This window comes from Alosa pseudoharengus, unplaced genomic scaffold (genome assembly GCF_046254945.1).
Source record: "Alosa pseudoharengus isolate Yale_2024_CS ecotype anadromous, Long Island Sound unplaced genomic scaffold, YU_APseudo_1.1 YU_APseudo_1.1_scf_1, whole genome shotgun sequence".
NCBI lineage: Eukaryota > Metazoa > Chordata > Actinopteri > Clupeiformes > Clupeidae > Alosa > Alosa pseudoharengus.
The window spans coordinates 28,494,031-28,515,520 of NW_027468564.1; the positions used below are offsets into that span (position 1 = coordinate 28,494,031).

Genomic DNA, 21,490 nt, shown 5'->3' on the forward strand with positions numbered 1-21,490 from the left:
ATACACACGCACACACATACATTCACAGTAATCTGACGTATGACACATACTCACACAGTAGACATATATACGCATGCATGCACATGCACACACACAGGCACATAAACAGGCAAACACACAAGCACATGCACGCACACACACCCACTCACACACACACACACATAAACACGTACACGCACAAATGCACACAATTCAACAATTTCTCAGAATTATGAACAGGCAAGATGGGGGTGGGGTTGTATAAAATGTATTTTACATGTGAAATCTATGAACTAATCATGTTTTGGTACTTGTTGTCTAGCAGATACCAGTGAGAATTGAATGTGCATAATGCAATTCAGTGAGACAGTTAGAATCATATATGCCTTTCAGCGTGACTTATTTTTGTGGAAAACATGTGCTGGACTGGGCGGCGGTCATATTTTGTACCGCTCTGCGGTACATCTAGTTTTTCTGAGCAATGGATGGTATCATGATCTCCAAACCCTCCTCCCCATTTCAGGAGAATGTTGTAAAAGTATGACCCTCCAGTTGGGAGAAAATCAACATTAATGAAGGTGTACACCAAGTTTGTTTTGTACTCCGGCTTCTGTCTGGCGTGGAACTGAGGCGTTCAAACGTCAGTCATACGTCAGTGACACGCCCCTGAACCAGAGCCCGTCTCTGACTGAACTCCACTTTGTCCTCATAGACATGAACTAGGACGACCCATCTTGCTACGCATTAATTATTAATTATTAAGAGTGATACAACGGGTTCGTCTTTTTTCCCATTGGAGTCTGCAATTGAAAGTAACATATTGAAAACATGCATGAGCCATATAGACTTGAATGTATACCATAGTCAGTTACATTTGTTGTTGAATTAGGTTCTCTTGTAAAAATAATGGGGATAGTATCTTGTGACATATAACACACACACACACACATGCACACTGTGTGAATGTGGTATGTGTGTGAGTGTGTGTGTGTGTGTGTACATGTGTGTGTGTGTGTGTGCACTTGAGTGTGTGTGTGTGTGTGCGAGACATCATAGTTGTGGGCTAAGTGTGCACACACAGCTCTACTGACTAGTCTCTGCCTCATGCCACCTTTGGCTCTTTGGAAAACCCCATTATTGATTATGGGCCTTGCATCATGATTCATTCCACATTGTGGATTTGTCATTAACTTGGGCATCTCATGTCATATACTCAACAAGAGTTCTTTGCAATAACAATAAAAAAATATATTAATTGATTGGCTAATTTTTTTAATGTGTTCCTGTGCCACTAAAAAAATGTACGTGAAAATACTCACAGTGGGTCACATGTCGAGAGACTGGGGAGAGAGAGCACCACAGCGGCTACACACACCACCACCAGGTCCACACGCATCTTATACAGTCCGTCCGATGCTGGGTCTGTGCAGTTCTAAGTGGGTCTGAGTTGCTCGATCCCCACAATCTGTACTGCCTGTCTGATCCTTGGTCTGCGCTCAGCCCCTAAACTCAGCCTTATGTCCACAGGAGCACCTGCCCCCCCCCCCCCTCCTTTGCCCTAGTTTTTCACTGCTCTATTGGGCAACCAGCATGCATGAATAATGGATATTGTATGTATAAAAGTGTATGCATATCTGTGTTTGTATATGTGTCAAGGTCAAAGTTCTTTATTTGCCATTTGTGCACAAACCAGCAGTTCAGACACTTTGGAATTCTTGTGCGGACTCTCAGAGTCAACACTCTATGGGGTAAAAAACACTATATTAAAAAGATAAATAAATAATAGAATATAGAAACATTTACACAAAGGTGATGTTAAGTACGGACCTTTAAATACAAGTACTAATAATAATATTAAGACACATAGTCCTATTTCACAAATATGTCACATATTGTACATGCCAGTTTGAGTGAGGTAGTATGAGTTTTTTTTTACATATGTTCAGTAGTTTTGTTTCACCATCAGTCTGACTGTGGCAGGGAAGAAGCTATTGAAAAAATGTGTTCTGTGGGTGATGATTATACCCGCTCTGCTGTGTCTCAGGTTGTATGTGCAGCGTTTGTGTCTGAAAGTTTAGGCCTGTATCTACTTTATTTCAAAAGTTTAGGCTTGTATCTACTTTATTTTCTCAGATATGGATGCTTAAAAAACAGGGTCATTAGTCTGATATTTTTTTTTTTAAATCACTAAGTTCCTTGGGTCATTACGTTTGAACAATTCATGCTAGATTCTTAACATTTTCAGGAATTATTCTACATTGTTAATTGTTTTCAACTTCTGAAATAATTGCCCTACAATTGAATATTTGTCAAGCTATGACTTGCTGAAAATTGCATTTATGAAAAAAGTAAGTATGTTTTGACCACAATATCTTCACAATGAATCCCATCAGAAGTTTTGAATTTATTGGTGGGGAGATTATTAGAATTTAGGTGAAAGGAGATGGAATCACCCGACTGCCAATGTGGTTTATTGTCAGTTTAGGTGAAGTAGGAAGTCACATTAGGGACCTCCTGATCAATGTGATTGGTCAGACTGGACCAATGATTTCAATGTTAATGCAAAGTCTATGCCCGTCACCTTGCCAGTGAAGGAAATGCTTCTCTAGACTCAGTCTAGTTTTACCAGGCTATGATTATGCTGGTCTAAACAAACAAAGAAATAAACAAACAAATAATAGCCAAATTTACCTTAAATAAATTACAAAACCAGTTTGTATGTGGGCAATTGCATCTTTATTAAAAAAACAGCAAAAGATACCAATTTCTTGAGTTTTCTGGTAAGTACCATGGCAACACTTGTTTTCTTGCATATATTGCTTTGAAGGATCCTTTATTATTTTGTTTGTAAGACAAGATAACACTCACAAAAAAGATAAAAGTAAGCAAAAATGGAGAGACATAAGATACACGATGGAAACCATGATGGAAACCATGGAAGTTTACATTTGTTTGCATCCAAATGTAATGATGTCATTGGTGAGGATCATGATGTCATCATAAGCATCTTGGTACTCTGGAGTCAGTACCTCCACCCAGGTGTTAGTGCTCAGGAGGTACTTGTTTCTGTGGAAATATAGTCACACACACACACACACACACACACACACACACACATACACACACCGATAGATAGAGAGAGAGAATATTCAATATTCAAATGCATTTCATTTGGTCATTGGCTATTGTAAAAATGTAAATCAGGTTTAGGCCACAGAGAACATACAGTGAGGTGAAGCACACACTAACCCGGAGCAGTGAGCTGCCTTGCTACAGCGGCGCTCGGGGAGCAGTGAGGGGTTAGGTGCCTTGCTTAAGGGCACTTCAGCCGTGGATGTGGGCATAGGAGAGCAGTGCTCAACCACTTCCCCTGCCCACATTTTTCCTACTGGTCGCGGATCGAACCGGCAACCCTTCGGTTACAAGCCTGAAGCCCTAATCAGTAGGGGCCACAGCTGCCCCATGATATTTGGCAATTACTTTTATTTTTGACTCTTGTGTTTGCTGTGATGGCTTTTGGTTTTTGCTTTTGGTTTTGAAGTTCAGAATGGGTTACATAGATAGATAGATAGATAGATAGATAGATAGATAGAAACTTTATTGATCCCCAAGGGGAAATTCAAGGTCTCAGTAGCATACAGACATCACACACAACATGCACTTACAGCAGAAAAAGTAATATACATATAAGAAAACTCCACTGTACAATAGAGACAGTAGAAGATAAATATGATACTAAAATACTAAATACTAAATGTACTATAAAAACTAAATCAAATCAAATATCAATAAAGTGTGCTTAAGGATGCTTAAGGATGATCAAGCATGACAGGGCAGGGACTGAGCCTGTATTTCAGAGTGCAGCTGAGGATGATCGCTTCCTTGTTGTCCCTGTCAAGGGTGCCATGGTCGTGGACCGCTCAACAGACACAAGCAAGATGCAATATACAGTTGAACGGGTGGGGATAGTAATATGGACATATAAGAGAATAATGTATAATGTAGACAAGATAATATAACAAAACTATGTCAGTGCAAGAATAGGTTGAGGTAAAAGGTTACAGCTATTGGTCTTGAGTATTGAGTATATATAAGGTATTAAGCATCAAGTATGGCCACAGTCCAGGAGGGAGGGAGGGGATTGTGCAAATGTGCTAATATAGCAGTCTATCTCTCCTCTACCCATAAGTGAAGCGTTGAACAGTTCAATGGCCCTGGGGACAAATTACTTCCTCAGTCTATCAGTTGTGCATGACAGTGAGCGAAGTCTCCAGCTGATCAGGCTCTTCTGCTTTACAATAGTGGTATGAAGTGGATGACATTCATTGTCCAAGATGCTGATCAGTTCAGGGTCCTTTTGTCTAATATTGAAGTGATGCACTCCAGTTCGGCTCCCACGACAGAGCCAGCTTTCCTTACCAGCCTATCTATTTGCCCAGCATCCTTCTTCTTTGTGCTTCCTCCCCAGCATACCACAGCATAGAAGAAGACGACGCTGGCAACAACAGACTGGTAAAACATCCTGAGGAGCTTACTGCAGACATTGAAGGACCGCAGCCTCCTCAGGAAGTACAGCCTGCTCTGCCCTTTCTGGTAGAGTGCTTCAGTATTGGCTGACCAGTCCAGTTTATTGTCCAGTTGTAAGCCCAGATACTTGTAGGTGTGTACCACTTGAACTGTGGCCGCTCGGTCAGGTAATCTGTGATCCAGGATACCAGGTGAGTGTTCACGCCCATCTACAAGAGCTTGTCTCTCAGTCTGAGGGGTTGGATGGTGTTAAAAGCATTTGAGAAATCAAAGAACATGATTCTCACAGCACTTTTCCCCTTGTCTAGGTGAGAATGTGTCCTGTGTAGGAGATAAGTGATGGCATCGTCCACGTCGATGACATTCACTCACCTCCCCTTGTAGTCCTCCCTGCGGCCTATAACCAGGTAAGTCTTCCCCACCTCCAAAGCCAGCTTATCTCTGCAGGTGGGATAGCCAGCGAACTCACACCTAGCACCTTCATGGACCTTGTCAGCACCTGACAGAGACAGAAGCAGCAGATGGGGGAGACACAGAGAGGATATAATGGTGGTGACTTTACGGAGTACAATTACAATTGTTCAGATTTGACCGCGAACACAAAAGGATTGTGGTAGAAGGAGGATCTAGAAGATAGTAGAAGAAAGGAAGTGCATGGTAAGTGCATTGTAAGTGCATGTTAGGCATGTTGGGTTGTTAGATGTGTTAGGAAAGGAGGAGTTGGGTCTTCAAGCTGCGAGAGATAACTGTGGCCTGTACAAAGAGCATGAGGCGGGGTCAACAAGGTCAGAGAGGGTCAGATGGTCATCATCATCATCAATCATGGCACACGTTTCTTGCAAATCACATCAATTTAGACACCTCACTCTCAGTGAGAGTGGTAAATGAAATAAATGATGCACCACAAACTGAAGGAGACTGAGTATATGCAGTAGGAATGCACCATGGAGACTGAGTATACAGTAGCAGACTGAGTATACAGTGTGCAGTAGTACTGCTCCATGGAGACTGAGTATACAGTAGCAGACTGAGTATACAGTATGCAGTAGTACTGCTCCATGGAGACTGAGTATACAGTGTGCAGTAGTACTGCACCATGGTGACTGAGTATATGCAGTAGTACTGCACCATGGTGACTGAGTATACAGAGTACTGCACCATGGTGACTGAGTATATGCAGTAGTACTGCACCATGGAGACTGAGTATATGCAGTAGTACTGCACCATGGTGACTGAGTATATGCAGTAGTACTGCACCATGGTGACTGAGTATATGCAGTAGTACTGCACCATGGTGACTGAGTATATGCAGTAGTACTGCACCATGGTGACTGAGTATACAGAGTACTGCACCATGGAGACTGAGTATATGCAGTAGTACTGCACCATGGAGACTGAGTATATGCAGTAGTACTGCACCATGGAGACTGAGTATACAGTATGCAGTAGAAATGCTCCATGGAGACTGAGCATATGCAGTAGGACTGCTCCATGTTGGGTCTCTTGTTACACCCGAGCTGGGGGAGACAGGTTGTGACGGCATGACAGCTAGGAATGCAGCTAGGAAAGTATATAGCATATTTCTCTTTTGTAGACAAGATGTTCATGAAAGATCAGTTACTGTAACTGTGTTGTTACCACTGTGGTATGGCAGCTCTCTGGAGACAACGAAGAAGAAGAAGAAGAAGAAGAACAAGAAGGAGAAGACGATGACAACGACGCTAAAGACAGCAACAAAGATGACAAAGAGGACGAAGAATACATGAGACGAAGAAGAAGAGGATGGCGAAGATGCTAAAGACAGCGAAGATAGGAAAAAAAGATGAAAAAGAGGACAAAGAATGAATCAACAAAGATGTCCAAAAAAGTCAACAAAGACGACAAAGATTGCGATTAAGAAGGCAGGCGATGAAGACAGTAAAAGATGATAAATACGACAAAGAAAGAAGACAACAAAGATGACGTAGATGACAAAGATGATGAAGAATAAAAAAAAAAAAGACCTCATTGTGAGTGAGATAATATAGATATAGACCCTTTCAACAATAAAAACAAAAACAATGCTTGAACGTTCTATTTGGGCCCCAATCTACTTCCTCTGCATTAAGATAACATATGGAATGTTAAAATGGAAGCCTTGTTGGGGCCAACTATGATGCTGATAATGGAACTCTCTTGAAAGGGTCCATAGATATACCTTCCCTGATCACCTGGTCGATCCTCATGTGGTACAGGTCTGTGTTGTGGGTCAGACTCATCTTTTCCACTGTGACTTGGTAAACTGTGGAGAGCACCAATGACCACAATGATGAATAGTCCGTTTCACTAGAACATCAGGAAACACACACACAAACACACAGACACTTGCAATCAAGCAACACCATGGATGAGTATTTACCATAGTTTGTGTCTTTATGGCAGATTCTATTTGACCTTTTCTCTTCATCAATCTTTCCAGTCTTCAGAGTGCTGCAGGCCTCTGTAATCACAGGTAAACACATAAGCTATCTCTCACTTACAAACGCACGCACACACACACACACACACACACACAAACACACACACACACACACACACACACACACACACACACACACACACACACACACACACACACACACACACACACACACAGTCTTGAGTTTTACCTTTTTTAACATTTAACTTTACTTCAGTGAACACATCATAACTCCCAAACCCTGTGGCAACCCCACACCAGTACTGTCCAGAATCCTCTGCAGTCAGTCCAGTGATGGTCACAGTGAAGACTCCAGCAGTGGCGTCATCATGCAGAGAGAATCTCCCATTGACTGCTTTGGTCTGACCTGCTTCAGTCCTGATTGGAATGTCTTTAATCCCCCAGATGCACCTTCCTCTGCAGAGGTACTTGGAGTGTCCCTCATATCCTCTATCATAGGGGCATCTGATCTCTGCTGATTTACCTACATATCCAGTCACCTTGATCATAGACTCCACAGGATGGACACCTACGCACACACACACACACACACACACACACACAAACAGGTACACACAAATAGACAAACAGACACACACATGCACACACAAACAGACACACCCACATACACTGGATATAGGTAAATAGTTAAGGCCCATTACATTAAAAGACAATGTGCAGAGATATGTCTTGAGTTTTACCTTTTTTAACATTTAACTTTACTTCAGTGAACACATCATATCTTCCAAACCCTGTGGTAACCCCACACCAGTACTGTCCAGAATCCTCTGCACTCAGTCCAGTGATGGTCACAGTGAAGACTCCAGCAGTGGTGTCATCATGCAGAGAGAATCGTCCATTGATTGCTTTGGTCTGATCTGCTTCAGTCCTGATTGGAATGTCTTTACTCCCCCAGATGCACTTTCCTCTGCAGAGGTACTTGGAGTGTCCCTCATATCCTCTATCATAGGGGCATCTGATCTCTGCTGATTTACCTACATATCCAGTCACCTTGATCATAGACTCCACAGGATGGACACCTACGCACGCACACGCACACACACACACACACACACACACACACAAACAGGCACACAAATAGACAAACAGACACACACACACATACACACACACACACACACACACACACACATTAAGGGAGAAATGGAAGTCAAGTAATGACTCATGACTCAATGTCCGATTTTTTTTTAAAGAAATACATTTTCAAACAGTGACAAATCTTGGAGGTGAGCACTAACCACTGATGGTTGTCTTCCTGACATGCTCAGACTGGGAGGCGTTGGAAGCTGAAGGTGAAAATGAAGGTGCTGATGACACAGTTTGGAGGTTAGGAGCCAGCATCGCATAGCTGAGGGGTCAGAGTTGAAAGGTCAAAGGTTAACCCGGTTAACGAGGAAGAATACAAGAGTAACGCAACAGGTTCATCTTTTTTTTCCAGTGGAGTCTGTAGATCATTGAAAGTAACATTGAAAATGTGCATAAGCAGACATATAGACTTGAATGTATATACCATAATCAGTTACATTTGTTGTTGAATTAGGTTAGGGTGGATTAGCTAAGGGCCGTGAGCAAATGCTTCCGAAGTACCACTGCACATTTTTCTGATATCACCCCACGGTTTCTGAGTGACATTCGAATGAGTTGACGGTCATATTCACAACTAAGAGACCACTGCAAATTTGAATATGACTGTCAGCTCATTTGAATGTCACTAATGTTATATTGTGTTGCAATAGCTCATGTATTGTATATATCTTCTTTTCTTTTCTGTTTCTATTTAAAGGTCTTTCACCTGTTGACCTATGGTGTCGCTACCAATTCTAACTGCTACTGAAAATATGCAGACATATAGACTTTAATGTATATACCAGTGTTTCCCAGACATTTTTCAGTGCCATATCTAGATACGTAATAGCACCTACTAGGTCTGGCCTACTACCACTACTATTACAGGGATTGGTGATGCACTGACTCCTCAGTTTCCCACAATTCTGCAATCTCAATTACACATGAAACAATATTAAATATTTTCAAAGCTGTAAAATTCTCGCTCAGTTTTGTACAAACACACAACCTCAGCCTTTTCTCATCCTGCTTTGAACACAGTTGTGTTGCATTTTGAGCATCATCAGAGTGGAAAGTTGGAAATGACTACCGAAAAGATATGTTTTAATGCGCATCCAAGACGTTGGGGATATTCTCGCATGCTACGCAGTCGTCACTTTTCAGCATAGTAAGCTGTTCCTGTATTTCTAAAGAGAGATGTTGTAGGATACGTTGCGTTGCAGACAAATCTGGATCCATAATAACACCGTCAATTCCAATGTAAACATAGCAAATAACTCAAGTCGTTATTGTAGCCTATTTGTGGAGGTTTCTTGTGGAGGAAAGTGGAATCCGCATTTTCCTCTGGAGTTAAATGTTTGCTTGTTTGTAGGCCTTATACTAAGGCTGTGTATTGATGTTGTGACAGGCTATATTGTAAGAATGGAACAAGAGGCATTTGCGCAATAGCCAAAAGATAATGCGCCTTTATTGTAGGCTAGCCTAGTAGAGTTCACAAGGTGGAAAACGAAAGGAAATAATAGCGTTTAAAACGTCCATTTAAATTGTAGCCTGATATAATGCACTTTAGTGCATTTTAAATCCAAAATAATAAGGAATGTGAGGAGGTTGCTATTAACTTTAAAGAGTGCATCTACAATCAAAACTATCTACAGCCTATGACGCAAATTGAATAGCCATTTCCGGTATACGGATGCCTGCATTAGTTGATAGCACGGTAACTAGATTTTAATCGGTCAAGCTGAAGCGCTGGTGTCCGTTAATGTTCATGCAAAAAGGCTGATTCATGTCCCTTGCATTTTGCAACTGCGAGGTCCATGGCAGGCGCCCCACAGAAATGTTTCATTTTGCGAGTGAGATGTCCACACTGTCCCCTCTGCAACGCATTCACCCCCCTCAGTTTCAGAGCTATTGTAAATGCAAAATTGCACATGGGCCGTGACTGTAGTTAACAAGCTACAGTGTAGATCCTAAAAGAAAACTGTTAGCATTCATTCAAACAACTTTCACACACACACACACACACACACACACATTCACAGAGAGAGAGAGAGAGAGAGAGAGAGAGAGAGAGAGACAGAGACCGAGAGAGATACACACAAACTGTATATGCTTTAAACCACCAAGAATGTGTATGTATGTGTGTGTTTGTGAGAGAGAGAGAGTTTTATAAATACAATACCAGGCTACTCACAGTGGGTCACATGTTGAGAGAGCGGGGAAAGAGAACGCCACAGCGGCCACACACACCACCACCAGGTCCACACGCATCCTGTACTGCCTGTCTGATCCTGGGTCTGTGCAGTTCTGAGTTCTACCCCAAACTCTGTACTGCCTGTCTGATGATGGGTCTGGGCAGTAAAGTGTCTTAGCTCTCCCCAAACGTGCCGATTTATCTGTACCGACAAGCCCCCCCATACCCCCCCCCCCTTCCCCCCACAAAAAAAGGCAGACTCACACTTCCTGTTAGAGTGGTTGGGCAATATTTGTGTGTGTGTGTGTGTGTGTGTGTGTGTGTGTGTGTGTGTGTCGTGACCAGCTCTGGGTGGGCTAGGAAGGGTTGGAGGCGAAGGTGGCTACCGGCCTTGGCGGAGAGCTTTACAGAACCCTCCCGCCCCGACATCGCCGTTTCCCAGGGCCGTGGACATTGTGCCTCTGCCCCCCGTCCCCGACGCGGCTGTCGACCGGGCCGGACTGTCCTCAGTCCGTGCATAGCTAATGCTGGGTCAAATCTTGATCACTGACCTCCCTAGAAAGGATGATTGGCAAGAAGAGAAATGACACAGCCACAGTGACCAACGGCTGACCAAATCAGCATTTCTCAACAGCTCTGTCTGGCAGAGATAAATAACTTGTGCAGGATGACCAAGATGTGTTCACCATGAGGGCAGCAGAAATGGCTACAACAGTAACAGCAACAAACACACAATAGCTTCGGTTCATACATGAGACACTTAGCACCTTGCCTGACTTTGCACTTCATTGACATGATTGCCTCTCATTTAAATTAGGGGTCTTAGGAGTTAGTGGTTTAATTTCTCCTTCCTATATAACACATCTTCTATCTGCTCAGAACAGACTGTGTTTCAGAGACTAGTCAATACACTAGAAATAAAAAAAAAATCAAAAGAAATCAAAAAATGCACAATCGTGCAAGAAAATGTATCTGAACTTTGAAACAACTGAAGCCATAGATTTAGATCTTCTAGATAGATAGATCTATCTATCTAGAAGCCATAGCCATCAATTGAAGCCATAGATTTAGAAGGGTCCTGTGGTAAAACTCCTGGTAATTTTGCGTTGGCGTTAAAACATCATAAAGATCTATGAGCTCTCTATGTCTCTATGTTTTTCCTACATTCCATTTAACCAGCATGTTAATCACTCACTGCAGGTACCTGTAGAGTGTAGTTCCTGTCACCCCTGAGGGGAGAAGGAAAACACTGTCATTTTGCATCCATACTTTAACCCAAGTAACCTAACTGTATCTACATGTAAACAACATATTGTAAAATGTAGCATAATTGGTAAAGTTGAAAAAGTTAAAATGAATAAAGTATAGGAAGAACATATGGATGATAGGAGTGGAGAAGACAATAAGACAGGAGAGGAGGTCTGATGCCACACCGTGATGTCTGCCAGACACCACATACCAAGTTCAAACTTCCGTTTGATAGCAAAATTACCTTAATTGGTGGAGTTTTGAGCAAGACCGCTGTTTGAACAAAACCATTGTTGGTCTAAAATGGAAGTCTGTCGGGCAAGCTAGCACATCAAAAAATTAACAATATTTTATACCATTGACAATGCTCAAAATATAATTATACTTCTGTGGTAGTGTGGTGAATGTCCCTACAGACAAACCAAAGTATTGTAAACTTTGAAAGTGTTCAGAGAGAACAAGACCTGTTGAAGAGAATCTTCTTTCTTCGTGTTCTGTAGTGACGTAGTGTCAAATCAGTGGGTGTGTTCAATCGTGCAGCGCTGCGCAGATCTGACTGAACATGTTTGTATTGTAAGATTCAGCCAGATTCTTGCCCCGCAGACTTCCATTGTAGACAATTGCATTGCTAATGCAAACAACAGTCTTGCTCAAAACTCCACTAATTAAGGTAATTTTGGTATAAAACGAAAGTTTGAACTTTGCATTGTATCTATAATTAGGTTGTTTTTTTACTGCGGAGTATTCCTGTACATATGTGTCATCGGTGAACTTTTGAATATATATATATATATATATATGTTACAATGCTGACCTGACCTGTTAAATGTATGCCAATAATAATAATGTATTTGGTCAGGGATCATGTTCATTGTAATTAAAGGGATTTAATTTAAATTGTTATTCAATGCAAACAAAATTCTGTGATATCTCCTGAGTCACATCAGGTGTAGATTGTAGTGTCGGAGACCTGTCAATCATGCATCATTGCCATAGGAGCCTATATGCGTGTGTGTTTGAGAGAGAAAGAGAGAGAGAGAAAGGGAGAGAGAGACAGAGAGAGAGAGAGAGAGAGAGAAAGGGAGAGAGAGACAGAGAGAGAGAGAAAGAGAGAGAGAAAGGGAGAGACAGAGAGAGAGAGAAAAAGAGAGAGAGAGACAGAGAGAGCAACAAATAGACAGACTGTGGGAGCCTGGCGTTGTTAATCATTTCACCAGACAAAGCAGAAGTGTACCGGTCAGCGAATGTCAGTCACTGACATCGAACACTCACCGACCTACACCGACATCACACTCATTTGTCTGGTTTCATCCATTAATTAATGTCCTTACATGTGTATTAATTGCTTTAATAAAGAAGAAAAAGTTTCTTGTCCACATTCAAAAAAAAATCTGACGTGGTTTAGTTACTATTTACTGAAGCACTTAGTAGTCCACAGGTTACAGAAGTACAGGATACAGCAATAGATTCCATTCATCTCATGATTTCCATAGTTGTTGATTTAGTCAACTTTTGTTTACCCACAGAGTCAGTGCATGTAGTTCTTGTGACGTTCACATATCTAAATGCACCATAAGTGTTTGTATTTAGCACAAGGTGATTTACTTACACATTGGGATAGTCTTACAAAACTCTCTTACAAAGTGTTATAATTTTAAGAAAAGAAAATCTAGTTAGTATTGCTTTTAGTATAAATATACTTACTTTGAGCTTTCTTGTAAGATTATTTGACTTAAAATAAGTCAAAATCTTCTTAAAGTAAGACATAAAAATAAATTAGTTTATATAGTATAAGTATATACTCTTTAGATCCCGTGAGGGAAATTTGGTCTCTGCATTTATCCCAATCCGTGAATTAGTGAAACACACTCAGCACACAGTGAACACACAGTGAGGTGAAGCACACACTAATCCCGGCGCAGTGAGCTGCCTGCAACAACAGCGGCGCTCGGGGAGCAGTGAGGGGTTAGGTGCCTTGCTCAAGGGCACTTCAGCCGTGCCTACTGGTCAGGGTTTGAACCGGCAACTCTCCGGTTCCAAGTCCGAAGCGCTAACCAGTAGGCCATGGCTGCTCCATATCCTAAGTTAAGTCAAATAATCTTACAAAAAAGCTCAAAGTAAGTATCTGTATACTAAAAACAATACTTCTTCAATTTCCCCTGGAGGATCAATAAAGTATCTATCTATCTATCTATCTATCTATCTAATTAGATTTTTGTTATCTTAATATAAGATTATAACACTTGGTAAGATATCTTTTTTTGAAGTGTACTCATTGTCTATAATATATTCTCATCCTGAGAGTGCATTATGCCGTCCCTTACATGTCTGTTCTGAGTGCAACCAGAAAGGATGGTGTCTGTGTGTGTGTGTGTGTGAGAGAGAGAGTGTAACCTGGTGACAACATACTGTACTACTGGCCCTGCAAGAAAGGATGGTTTGGCAAGAGGAGAAGTGACACAGCAACTATAACCTGTGTGTGTGTGTGTGTGTGTGTGTGTGTCTGTCTGTCTATGTCTGTGTGTATAACCACCGCCGGCCAGCCTGTCCTGCAGGAGCTGGGCCTTACTCAACAGCTCCGCTTGACAGAGATCAGAGATAGAGATCAGATGACTGTGCGTGTGCGTCAAGAGTTCAAAGTTAAAAAAATAAAAGAAAGAAATACAAACACTGTTCATTTTTTCTAAGCAAATATTATAGATGACAAGCTCTTATTTCTCACAGACCCACATACGGAGATTATAGATGACAAGCTCTTATTTCTCACAGACCCACATACGGAGATTATAGATGACAAGCTCTTATTTCTCACAGACCCACATACGGAGATTATAGATGACAAGCTCTTATTTCTCACAGACCCACATACGGAGATTATAGATGACAAGCTCTTATTTCTCACAGACCCACATACGGAGATTATAGATGACAAGCTCTTATTTCTCACAGACCCACATACGGATATTTCACTTACAATACAAATTACAATTGTATGTGCATGAAAGTAAGTACATAACATTTGTTTCAATCTACAATTTGGTAACAAGGAGACATAACATTCTTTGTTTGCAGGGGTGTGTGTGTGTGTGTGTGTGTGTGTGCTGTAAATAAACCCTCCCTTTATGCACACATTTTCTTTTGCACGCACACACACACACACACACACACACACACACACACACATAGCACACACACACAAACACTCTTCTCCTTCTGCTGTGTACCACCCCAAGTCAAACTTGCATTATTTTGTGTTGCATTACACATGACTTCTCCATCCCCATATATTTAAGCTAAGTGACAAGACAGACAGAAATTGCAACACATCCAGTGGCTGGGCTTCTATTGCGCACCCATAAATTAGATAAATACATTTAGACTTCAGACATACATTAGATACAGATTTCACATGTACACATTAGAAACACACTGTGTGACTCTCCCCTGTGACTGGGTTTGCAGCTCAGACACAGACTTCGCACGTACATTAGAAACACACTGTGTATTACAAAAAAAATCTCTCTCTTTTTTGGCGAGCCACTTGTGAATGAAAGTTTTGTCAGCAAAGGATTTTGCTGTGCGACATGTGGCTTGCTCCCCATTCCCAAGCCATGAACAAAAATCATTGGTGTGTGTGTGCCAACTCTCCTTGCAACAGCTGAAGGAGGACACAGGTGTAAGAAGAGGTCCAATCTGTCGCCTGGTTTCTGTGTGAGTGTGAGTGTGAGTATGTGTGTGTGTGTGTGTGTATGTGTGTGTGTGTGTGTGTGAGTGTGTGTCAACTCTCCTTGCAACAGCTGAAGGAGGACACAGGTGTAAGAAGAGGTCCAATCTGTCGCCTGGTTTCTGCACTGCTATTGGTCAATCAAGGCCTCCTGTTTCCTGCTTCACACTTGATCCGTGACCGCCTCAGCTTCACAACTCATCAGTCACACAAATGCTCGCGTGGCATCTCAGCTTCACTCGATGGCTGGATGATTTAGTCCACCTTAACTCCGAACTCCACTCAACCACCGACTCCGCTCATCTTACACCTCCGCTCCCCGATTGGTCAGTACCCCCCCACTCATCGTCTATCTCCGCTCACCGATTGGTCAGTACCCCCCCCCACTCATCGTCCACCGCCGCTCTCTGATTGGTCAGTCTGATTGGCCATCTCTCGCGCCTCTCTCACTGATTGGCCATCTCTCGCGCATCTCTCACTGATTGGCCATCTCTCGCGCCTCTCTCACTGTTTGGTCAGATGAGGCGCTCCTCCTTGGGCAGGGGCAGTGCCAGGCCGGGTCTCTCGGCCCCGTGCTGCAGCTGCTGGTTGGGGTTCTGGTGGCGCGCCTGCTTCTTCTCCTCGTGGCTCGGCTGGTAGCTGCCCTCCGCACGCCGCTTGCGCAGGACGCAGGTCAGCAGGGTCAGAGCCGTCAGGACCACCAGGGCCACTGGGGCCAGCCACCCTCCCCACCGCACCCTGCAGACGCACACGCACACACGCGCGCGCACACACGCGCACACACACACACACACACACACACGCGCGCACACACACGCGCACACACACACACGCACACACACACACGCACGCACGCACGCACGCACACACACACACACACACAGTACACATTTACCATGAACAATACATAATTCAGCTATATTAAAAATATATCACTATTGCAACAAGAGTCAATTCTATATAAATATAATAAATAATATGAAAACAACTTTCCTGCAACTTTTCCTGTTGGGCACAATCAGTCAAGATTATGTAATTTAGCCATGAACATGACATTTGTATAAAAAAGTATTACATAATTGCATTATATATTTATTTAATTATTTAATTAATTAACATTGCTTTGTAGAAATGTGCTTTCACTTTGACAATAAAGAGGGCTTTTTTGGTAAATTATTGTTAAAAAAGGCTAAAATAAAATGATTAAGATTCCATTTATAAAAGCAGGAAAAGAGAAAATATAGGCATTTATAGGCACTGTATATCTCAGTCAGTGATATCTACAGTTTACCGAGACACACTGAATAATTTCCTACATGACGTTTATTGTTTATTGTCTATTGTTTATAGGATCCCCATTAGCTGGGGCATTAGTCTAACATTAATTTGTTTCCCTCTTGAGATTTCTCCCCTAAGTTTTCTGTAGTAGTCCTCCACTGATCAGAGATAATGAGCTGATTACCTAGTGATGTAGGGGACTCGGGAGAATATAAAACTGAGTCTGAATGTGGTTTTCAATTCACCACTACATTTTAAATGTGCCTCATTGCATTTGCACCTTAATGGGCCGAATAAGTGGGCAGAAATAGGGCACACACCAGCCCAGTACCAAAACTCTGAGCACAGTAATCAAAATCGGGTATTTTAGGCAATAAATGCTTTTGGTAAGAGCCAAACCATATTTTGTCTAAATCTACACACCTCTCACTAACTGAAAAATGTAACTTCATCAAGTATTAAAACATTTTTTTTCTGTTTTCACAGTGTCCTTTTACGATATGTATGTGTATGTATGTATGTATGTATGTATGTATGTATGTATGTATGTATGTATGTATTTCATGCATCCATCTATCCATCAACAAATAGAGATGAAGGGACAACTTACACAGTTAGCATAGTGTGTGGCCAGGCCGCTGATGTCCAGGGCTATCGTGCATCTCTCTGCAGAGGGACACAGAGACGGGAGGGGGGAGGTTGATTACACTGCCATTGGTCAACTGGTCAACACTGGTTAATCAGGGCCCCAGCCGTGGCACAACTTGCTGGGGCACCTGCACTGTATGCCGGTGAAGCAGGTTCGATTCTCGCCCCGACTCTCTTTTCCACTCGCTTCCTGTCATTCTCAACTGTCCTATCACATTAAAGGCATAAAAAGCCCCCCCCCCCAAAAAAAAAACAAAAAAAAAAACACTGGTTAATCAGTGTCTGATTACACTGCCATTGGTCAACTGTTCAACACTGGTTGATCAGTGTCTGAACAGGGTACATTCCTGTTACCCGCATAATCAACGGCACATTGATTCACATTCACACACAGAAACACACATGCGATTATACGGACATGCTCTCCATCTCTCTCTCCCTTTCTCACGCCAGTGCATGAATACACAAGGATGCTTCTCCCCGTCTCTTTTTCAGCTCAAATGGTTAACCTGTTGACCTAGGTTGCCCAATCGCTCTGACAGGAAGTGTGAGTCTGCAGACTGTGTGTGTGTGTGTGTGTGTTCAGAGGAAATTACAGTTACAATTTATACTGCACAGACCCATCATCGGACAGGCAGTACAGAGTTTGGGGGTAGAACTCAGAACTGCACAGACCCAGGATCAGACAGACGGTACAGGATGCGTGTGGACCTGGTGGTGGTGTGTGTGGCCGCTGTGGCGTTCTCTCTCCCCGCTCTCTCAACATGCAAAACCGTACTGTGAGTAGCCTGCTCTTATATTTATGAAAAATCACAGGTTTTGGAGAGATGTCAGAATCCCTGGAGGCTTATTTATTATCTGCTGCTCCCGCTCACACGCTCAGGGTTTAAAGCATTATAGTGACTGGTAGATAGTGAGTTACTGACCAAATGAGCAGGTGAGAGAATGAGGGCCTAAGTTAGAGAGAGAGAGAGAGATGGGTCAGGTGAGTCAGAGAAAAAGATGGAGGCAATCTGTCTGTGTGTGTGTGTATGTGTGTGTGTGTGTGTGTGTGTGTGTGTGAGAGAGTGTGAGCGAGAGAGAGGGAGAGGGGTCACAGACAGCCCTAGAAGTTAATCATTCCATTGGCCAAACAGACCTAAAACAAGGCCACATACAGTACACACACACATCACAGAGAACCTTAAACATCAACTCAAACGAAGGCTACAGTACATTCTCGCTGCTCAGCACTTGTTTAGAGACACTTAGAACAGGCAGGGTGTGAGGGGACACTTACAACAGGCAGGGTGTGAGGGGACACTTACAACAGGCAGGGTGTGAGGGGACACTTACAACAGGCAGGGTGTGAGGGGACTCTCTCTCTCTCTCTCTCTCTCTCACACACACACACACACACACACACACACACACACACACACACTTCCCCCTTTGAACTGCCATGTATCTCCATTCCATGCACCCACCAACTAAACATATAGCCTAATAAGTATAAGTATATACTCTTTTGATCCCGTGAGGGAAATTTAATTTAATAGAAGGTACCCTAGCCTACTTTTACCATGTGGAACCAACTCCATTAACCTACTGAAAGGAAATTTAAAAGATAAGCAGGTCGTTAAACATTGCTTTGATTTCATGTAAATACTTTGGGGAATTTCCTTTTGGTTAATTATTAACCATGGCGCATAGCACAGGGCAGAGGGCTGACCATTCTGAGAATTTGTATCAGGTTAGTTTTCCTGACAAACGTTAAATGCCATTTCTATTTCTGTGTTAGTGTTAAGATTGGCAAGACAAATGGTTCCAAAACATAAAACACGGAATAAATGAGCTTTAGGACAACGACATAGCCGCCCGCCCTTCAGAGATTTAAGCTCTTCCTAGTTCGACAACTTCCGAGCTTAGGCTTTCGAGGACAGATGGAATGCACACGGTAATGTAGCCCATCAGGTTGGACAGGTGCAGCAGCTTATTGTCTGGATGTCAAAACCACATTCAAAACTTCCCGTAGGCTAGTCTGTTTTCTTGACATCGACAAAACGTTTTTCACATAGCCTAATAGTGTTTTTTTATTATTATTTTTAGAAATAGTTAATGTTTTCTGATTTAATTTTCGCAGAGGTCTGTCTATCAAACACTACAAATGAACCTGGCCGACACCGACATCTAAAACATGCAGTTAAATATAAACACAAGTGAAACACAACTCAAATCAAACACAATCTCACCTCCAAAAGGTTCGGGTCACCTTAGATGATCCCAGGTAGCTCTGGTTCACCAGGTAATGGCACTACTCTCCGTCTTGGGTTCACAGTCGCGGAGGCATGGCACACACGGTCGGTCGGCCACCGCAAAACCGGGTGGTTGTAATCTACCTGTCTGCTTTGAAAACAATTGCCCATGCCGGTGGAGAGAGACACGTGACTGGTGTCGACGAATCAAATTGCTGCACTTGCGTGGCGTACTCTTTGGATCTGCGCCAGGCTACCTGTGCCTGTGTAAAGTCATGCGTGTCCCGGAAAGAAGTGAGATAGTCGTCTAAGCACTTTTAGAATGCGGTCCTTCTCATACTAGCCTAATAGGCTAGTTGTATTAGTTTGCATTTTGTCGTGGGGAAATATCATTATAAGCCTTTATAAACCTTTGAAAACCTTTATAAGCTATTATAAACCTTTTGAAAATATATCCCACCACCCTCAAAATTACAGTATGTATACATATAATTATTTACCTTTCAAGAGTCTGTTACAATATCTACAGAGATGTCTTAACTCAACTTAAAAAAAGAAAAAAGAAATTACCTCATCCTTATTAGATCTGATATTGGACATTTATTTTTGATAGACTTTATTTGTGTCAGTCATTGTCATGGACAAGAAGTAGTGTTTATGTGACAGAAACCCTAGTGTGTGATGTTCACAATTGCTGGCACATGAGAGGGAATGCCACATAACAAAGCACCCCTGTCAAAGACAAGCCTGTCCAGTACTTTGAAAGGTGCCATGATGAGTTTAAGACTTCACAAATGTAATGCCAAACAACAGCATGTTCCAAACAAGTAGGCCTGCAGGCACTTCACATGTCTTACCAGGTAGCTCACCATATCTGTTGGCTTGATCGCGACTTAATGAACATGGGAACGTGGGTCCCAAAGCCAGGGGTGCATTTTCCAAAAGCAGAGTTGCTAACTAAGTTAGCAACTTTGTTGGTTGCAATGCAATTTCCCATTGCCAACCAACTAGGTTGCTAACAGGTTAGCAACTATGCTTTTGGGAAACGCACCCCAGACCAGTTAAGAACCACTGGGATAGCCTATCCCCCAAAATTGCACTGTGCTTACTTCAGAGGGCACTGTTCCACCTATTTTGGCCTACCATCAAAGACCTCTTTAGAAAGCTCAGAAACTGTAGTTTCTGTACACTGTAAAAATTAGAACTTGCATTTTTTCAGCCAGAATATGTAAACTAGTAAACAGAACTGGAAAGACCAGAAAAATATACTAAACTCATATAATGAATTTATCTTATCAAGTTTTGTGACTTCATCTCACATACTTTTGTAACTCAGTTGACTCAACTTCAATATTTAATTGCCTGTGTCTGTGAAGTCACCTGAAAAAAAATCATCATGTTGGCACATGCGTACTTTGAATCACTACGGGGATTCCCCACTGAGCCAGAAGGAGCTCAAGGCAAAGCCAAGAAGAACTACTCCATGCGGTGGATTGCGTGCGCTGGGAAGATCTCCAGAAAGTTTGTGGTTTCTCTCTACAGCGACCAGGAACATCGCAGTAAAGCTTAGGTAAAGTACAAAATCAATCTACACAGTCATTTTATCGCCTTAAACTCAAGTCTTGTATAGTTTGTTGAACATTGCAATGGCTAGCTAGCGTTAGTCTACTCCGCTGGCGAGCTAATGTTAACTAGTTAATGGAAGCTAACATAAACCGACATCTTTGGTGAGACTTTGGCCAATGATATTGACTATAAAGTTATGCGTACACCTCTGAACAACGAAAGTTTCCCTTGCTTCACGTAATTCAGCTTATTATTGTCCAGTTGTGTCCATAGCCAAATTGCTGGGGAACAGTTTGTGTTGTAGCTGAAAACGCGAAATGCCATAGCTTGTCATGCAAAGTTGTGTTTGCTAGCTTGTAAGATGCTTCCTTACAATCTAAATAAGACTACTATTTATAAACGTTGGACCAGTCCTTTTAGGGTATCACTTTTCTGTTTTCAATGACTTCATTTAACGTTAGCCAAACTTTGCTTAATAACAATACAAAGTGATATGTAAATGCTTCTCCTGTAAAGGGGTTTTCACATCGCCAGCAGTATGCCCCTTT

At 42.3% G+C, this 21,490-nt stretch overlaps 4 protein-coding genes across 4 annotated transcripts in view; 1 reads left to right on the plus strand and 3 right to left on the minus strand.

Annotated features, from left to right (window-relative positions):
• LOC143118087 (complement C3-like) overlaps window positions 1–1,375 on the minus strand; it is a 132,741-nt gene extending 131,366 nt beyond the window's left edge. The window contains exon 1 of the mRNA XM_076279308.1: window positions 1,299–1,375. Within this exon, the coding sequence (XP_076135423.1) occupies window positions 1,299–1,375 (77 nt within the window). The remainder of the gene's footprint in view (window positions 1–1,298) is intronic.
• Window positions 1,376–4,715: 3,340 nt separating this feature from the next.
• On the minus strand, window positions 4,716–10,356 carry LOC143118103 (polymeric immunoglobulin receptor-like). Its single transcript, XM_076279309.1, has 8 exons — window positions 10,245–10,356; window positions 8,224–8,333; window positions 7,666–8,004; window positions 7,155–7,493; window positions 6,905–6,985; window positions 6,704–6,787; window positions 4,879–5,005; window positions 4,716–4,737 (listed from the first exon to the last, which is right to left on the minus strand). The coding sequence occupies exons 1-8, from the start codon at window positions 10,319–10,321 to the stop codon at window positions 4,716–4,718; spliced, it is 1,179 nt and encodes a 392-aa protein (XP_076135424.1). The 5' UTR covers window positions 10,322–10,356.
• Window positions 10,357–14,165: 3,809 nt separating this feature from the next.
• crb3b (crumbs homolog 3b) lies at window positions 14,166–19,514 on the minus strand. Its single transcript, XM_076286206.1, has 3 exons — window positions 19,374–19,514; window positions 17,105–17,160; window positions 14,166–15,954 (listed from the first exon to the last, which is right to left on the minus strand). The coding sequence occupies exons 2-3, from the start codon at window positions 17,113–17,115 to the stop codon at window positions 15,732–15,734; spliced, it is 234 nt and encodes a 77-aa protein (XP_076142321.1). The 5' UTR covers window positions 17,116–17,160; window positions 19,374–19,514; the 3' UTR covers window positions 14,166–15,731.
• LOC143124509 (complement C3-like) overlaps window positions 17,775–21,490 on the plus strand; it is a 73,613-nt gene continuing 69,897 nt past the window's right edge. Inside the window, exon 1 of the mRNA XM_076286103.1 lies at window positions 17,775–17,921. Coding sequence (XP_076142218.1) covers window positions 17,842–17,921 — 80 coding nt within the window. The 5' untranslated portion in view covers window positions 17,775–17,841. The remainder of the gene's footprint in view (window positions 17,922–21,490) is intronic.

What these genes read in the sequence shown, in the direction of transcription:
- LOC143118103 (XM_076279309.1), bottom strand. Translation starts at nt 10,321, where the DNA reads ATGCGTGTGGACCTGGTGGTGGTGTGTGTGGCCGCTGTGGCGTTCTCT. An exon ending in CTCTCAACATGTGACCCACT is followed by an intron (nt 8,334 to 10,244) that starts GTGAGTAGCCTG and finishes CTGACCCCTCAG; the next exon opens with CTATGCGATGCTGGCTCCTA. An exon ending in CGACCAGGTGATCAGGGAAG is followed by an intron (nt 5,006 to 6,703) that starts GTATATCTATGG and finishes TGTCTCTGTCAG; the next exon opens with GTGCTGACAAGGTCCATGAA.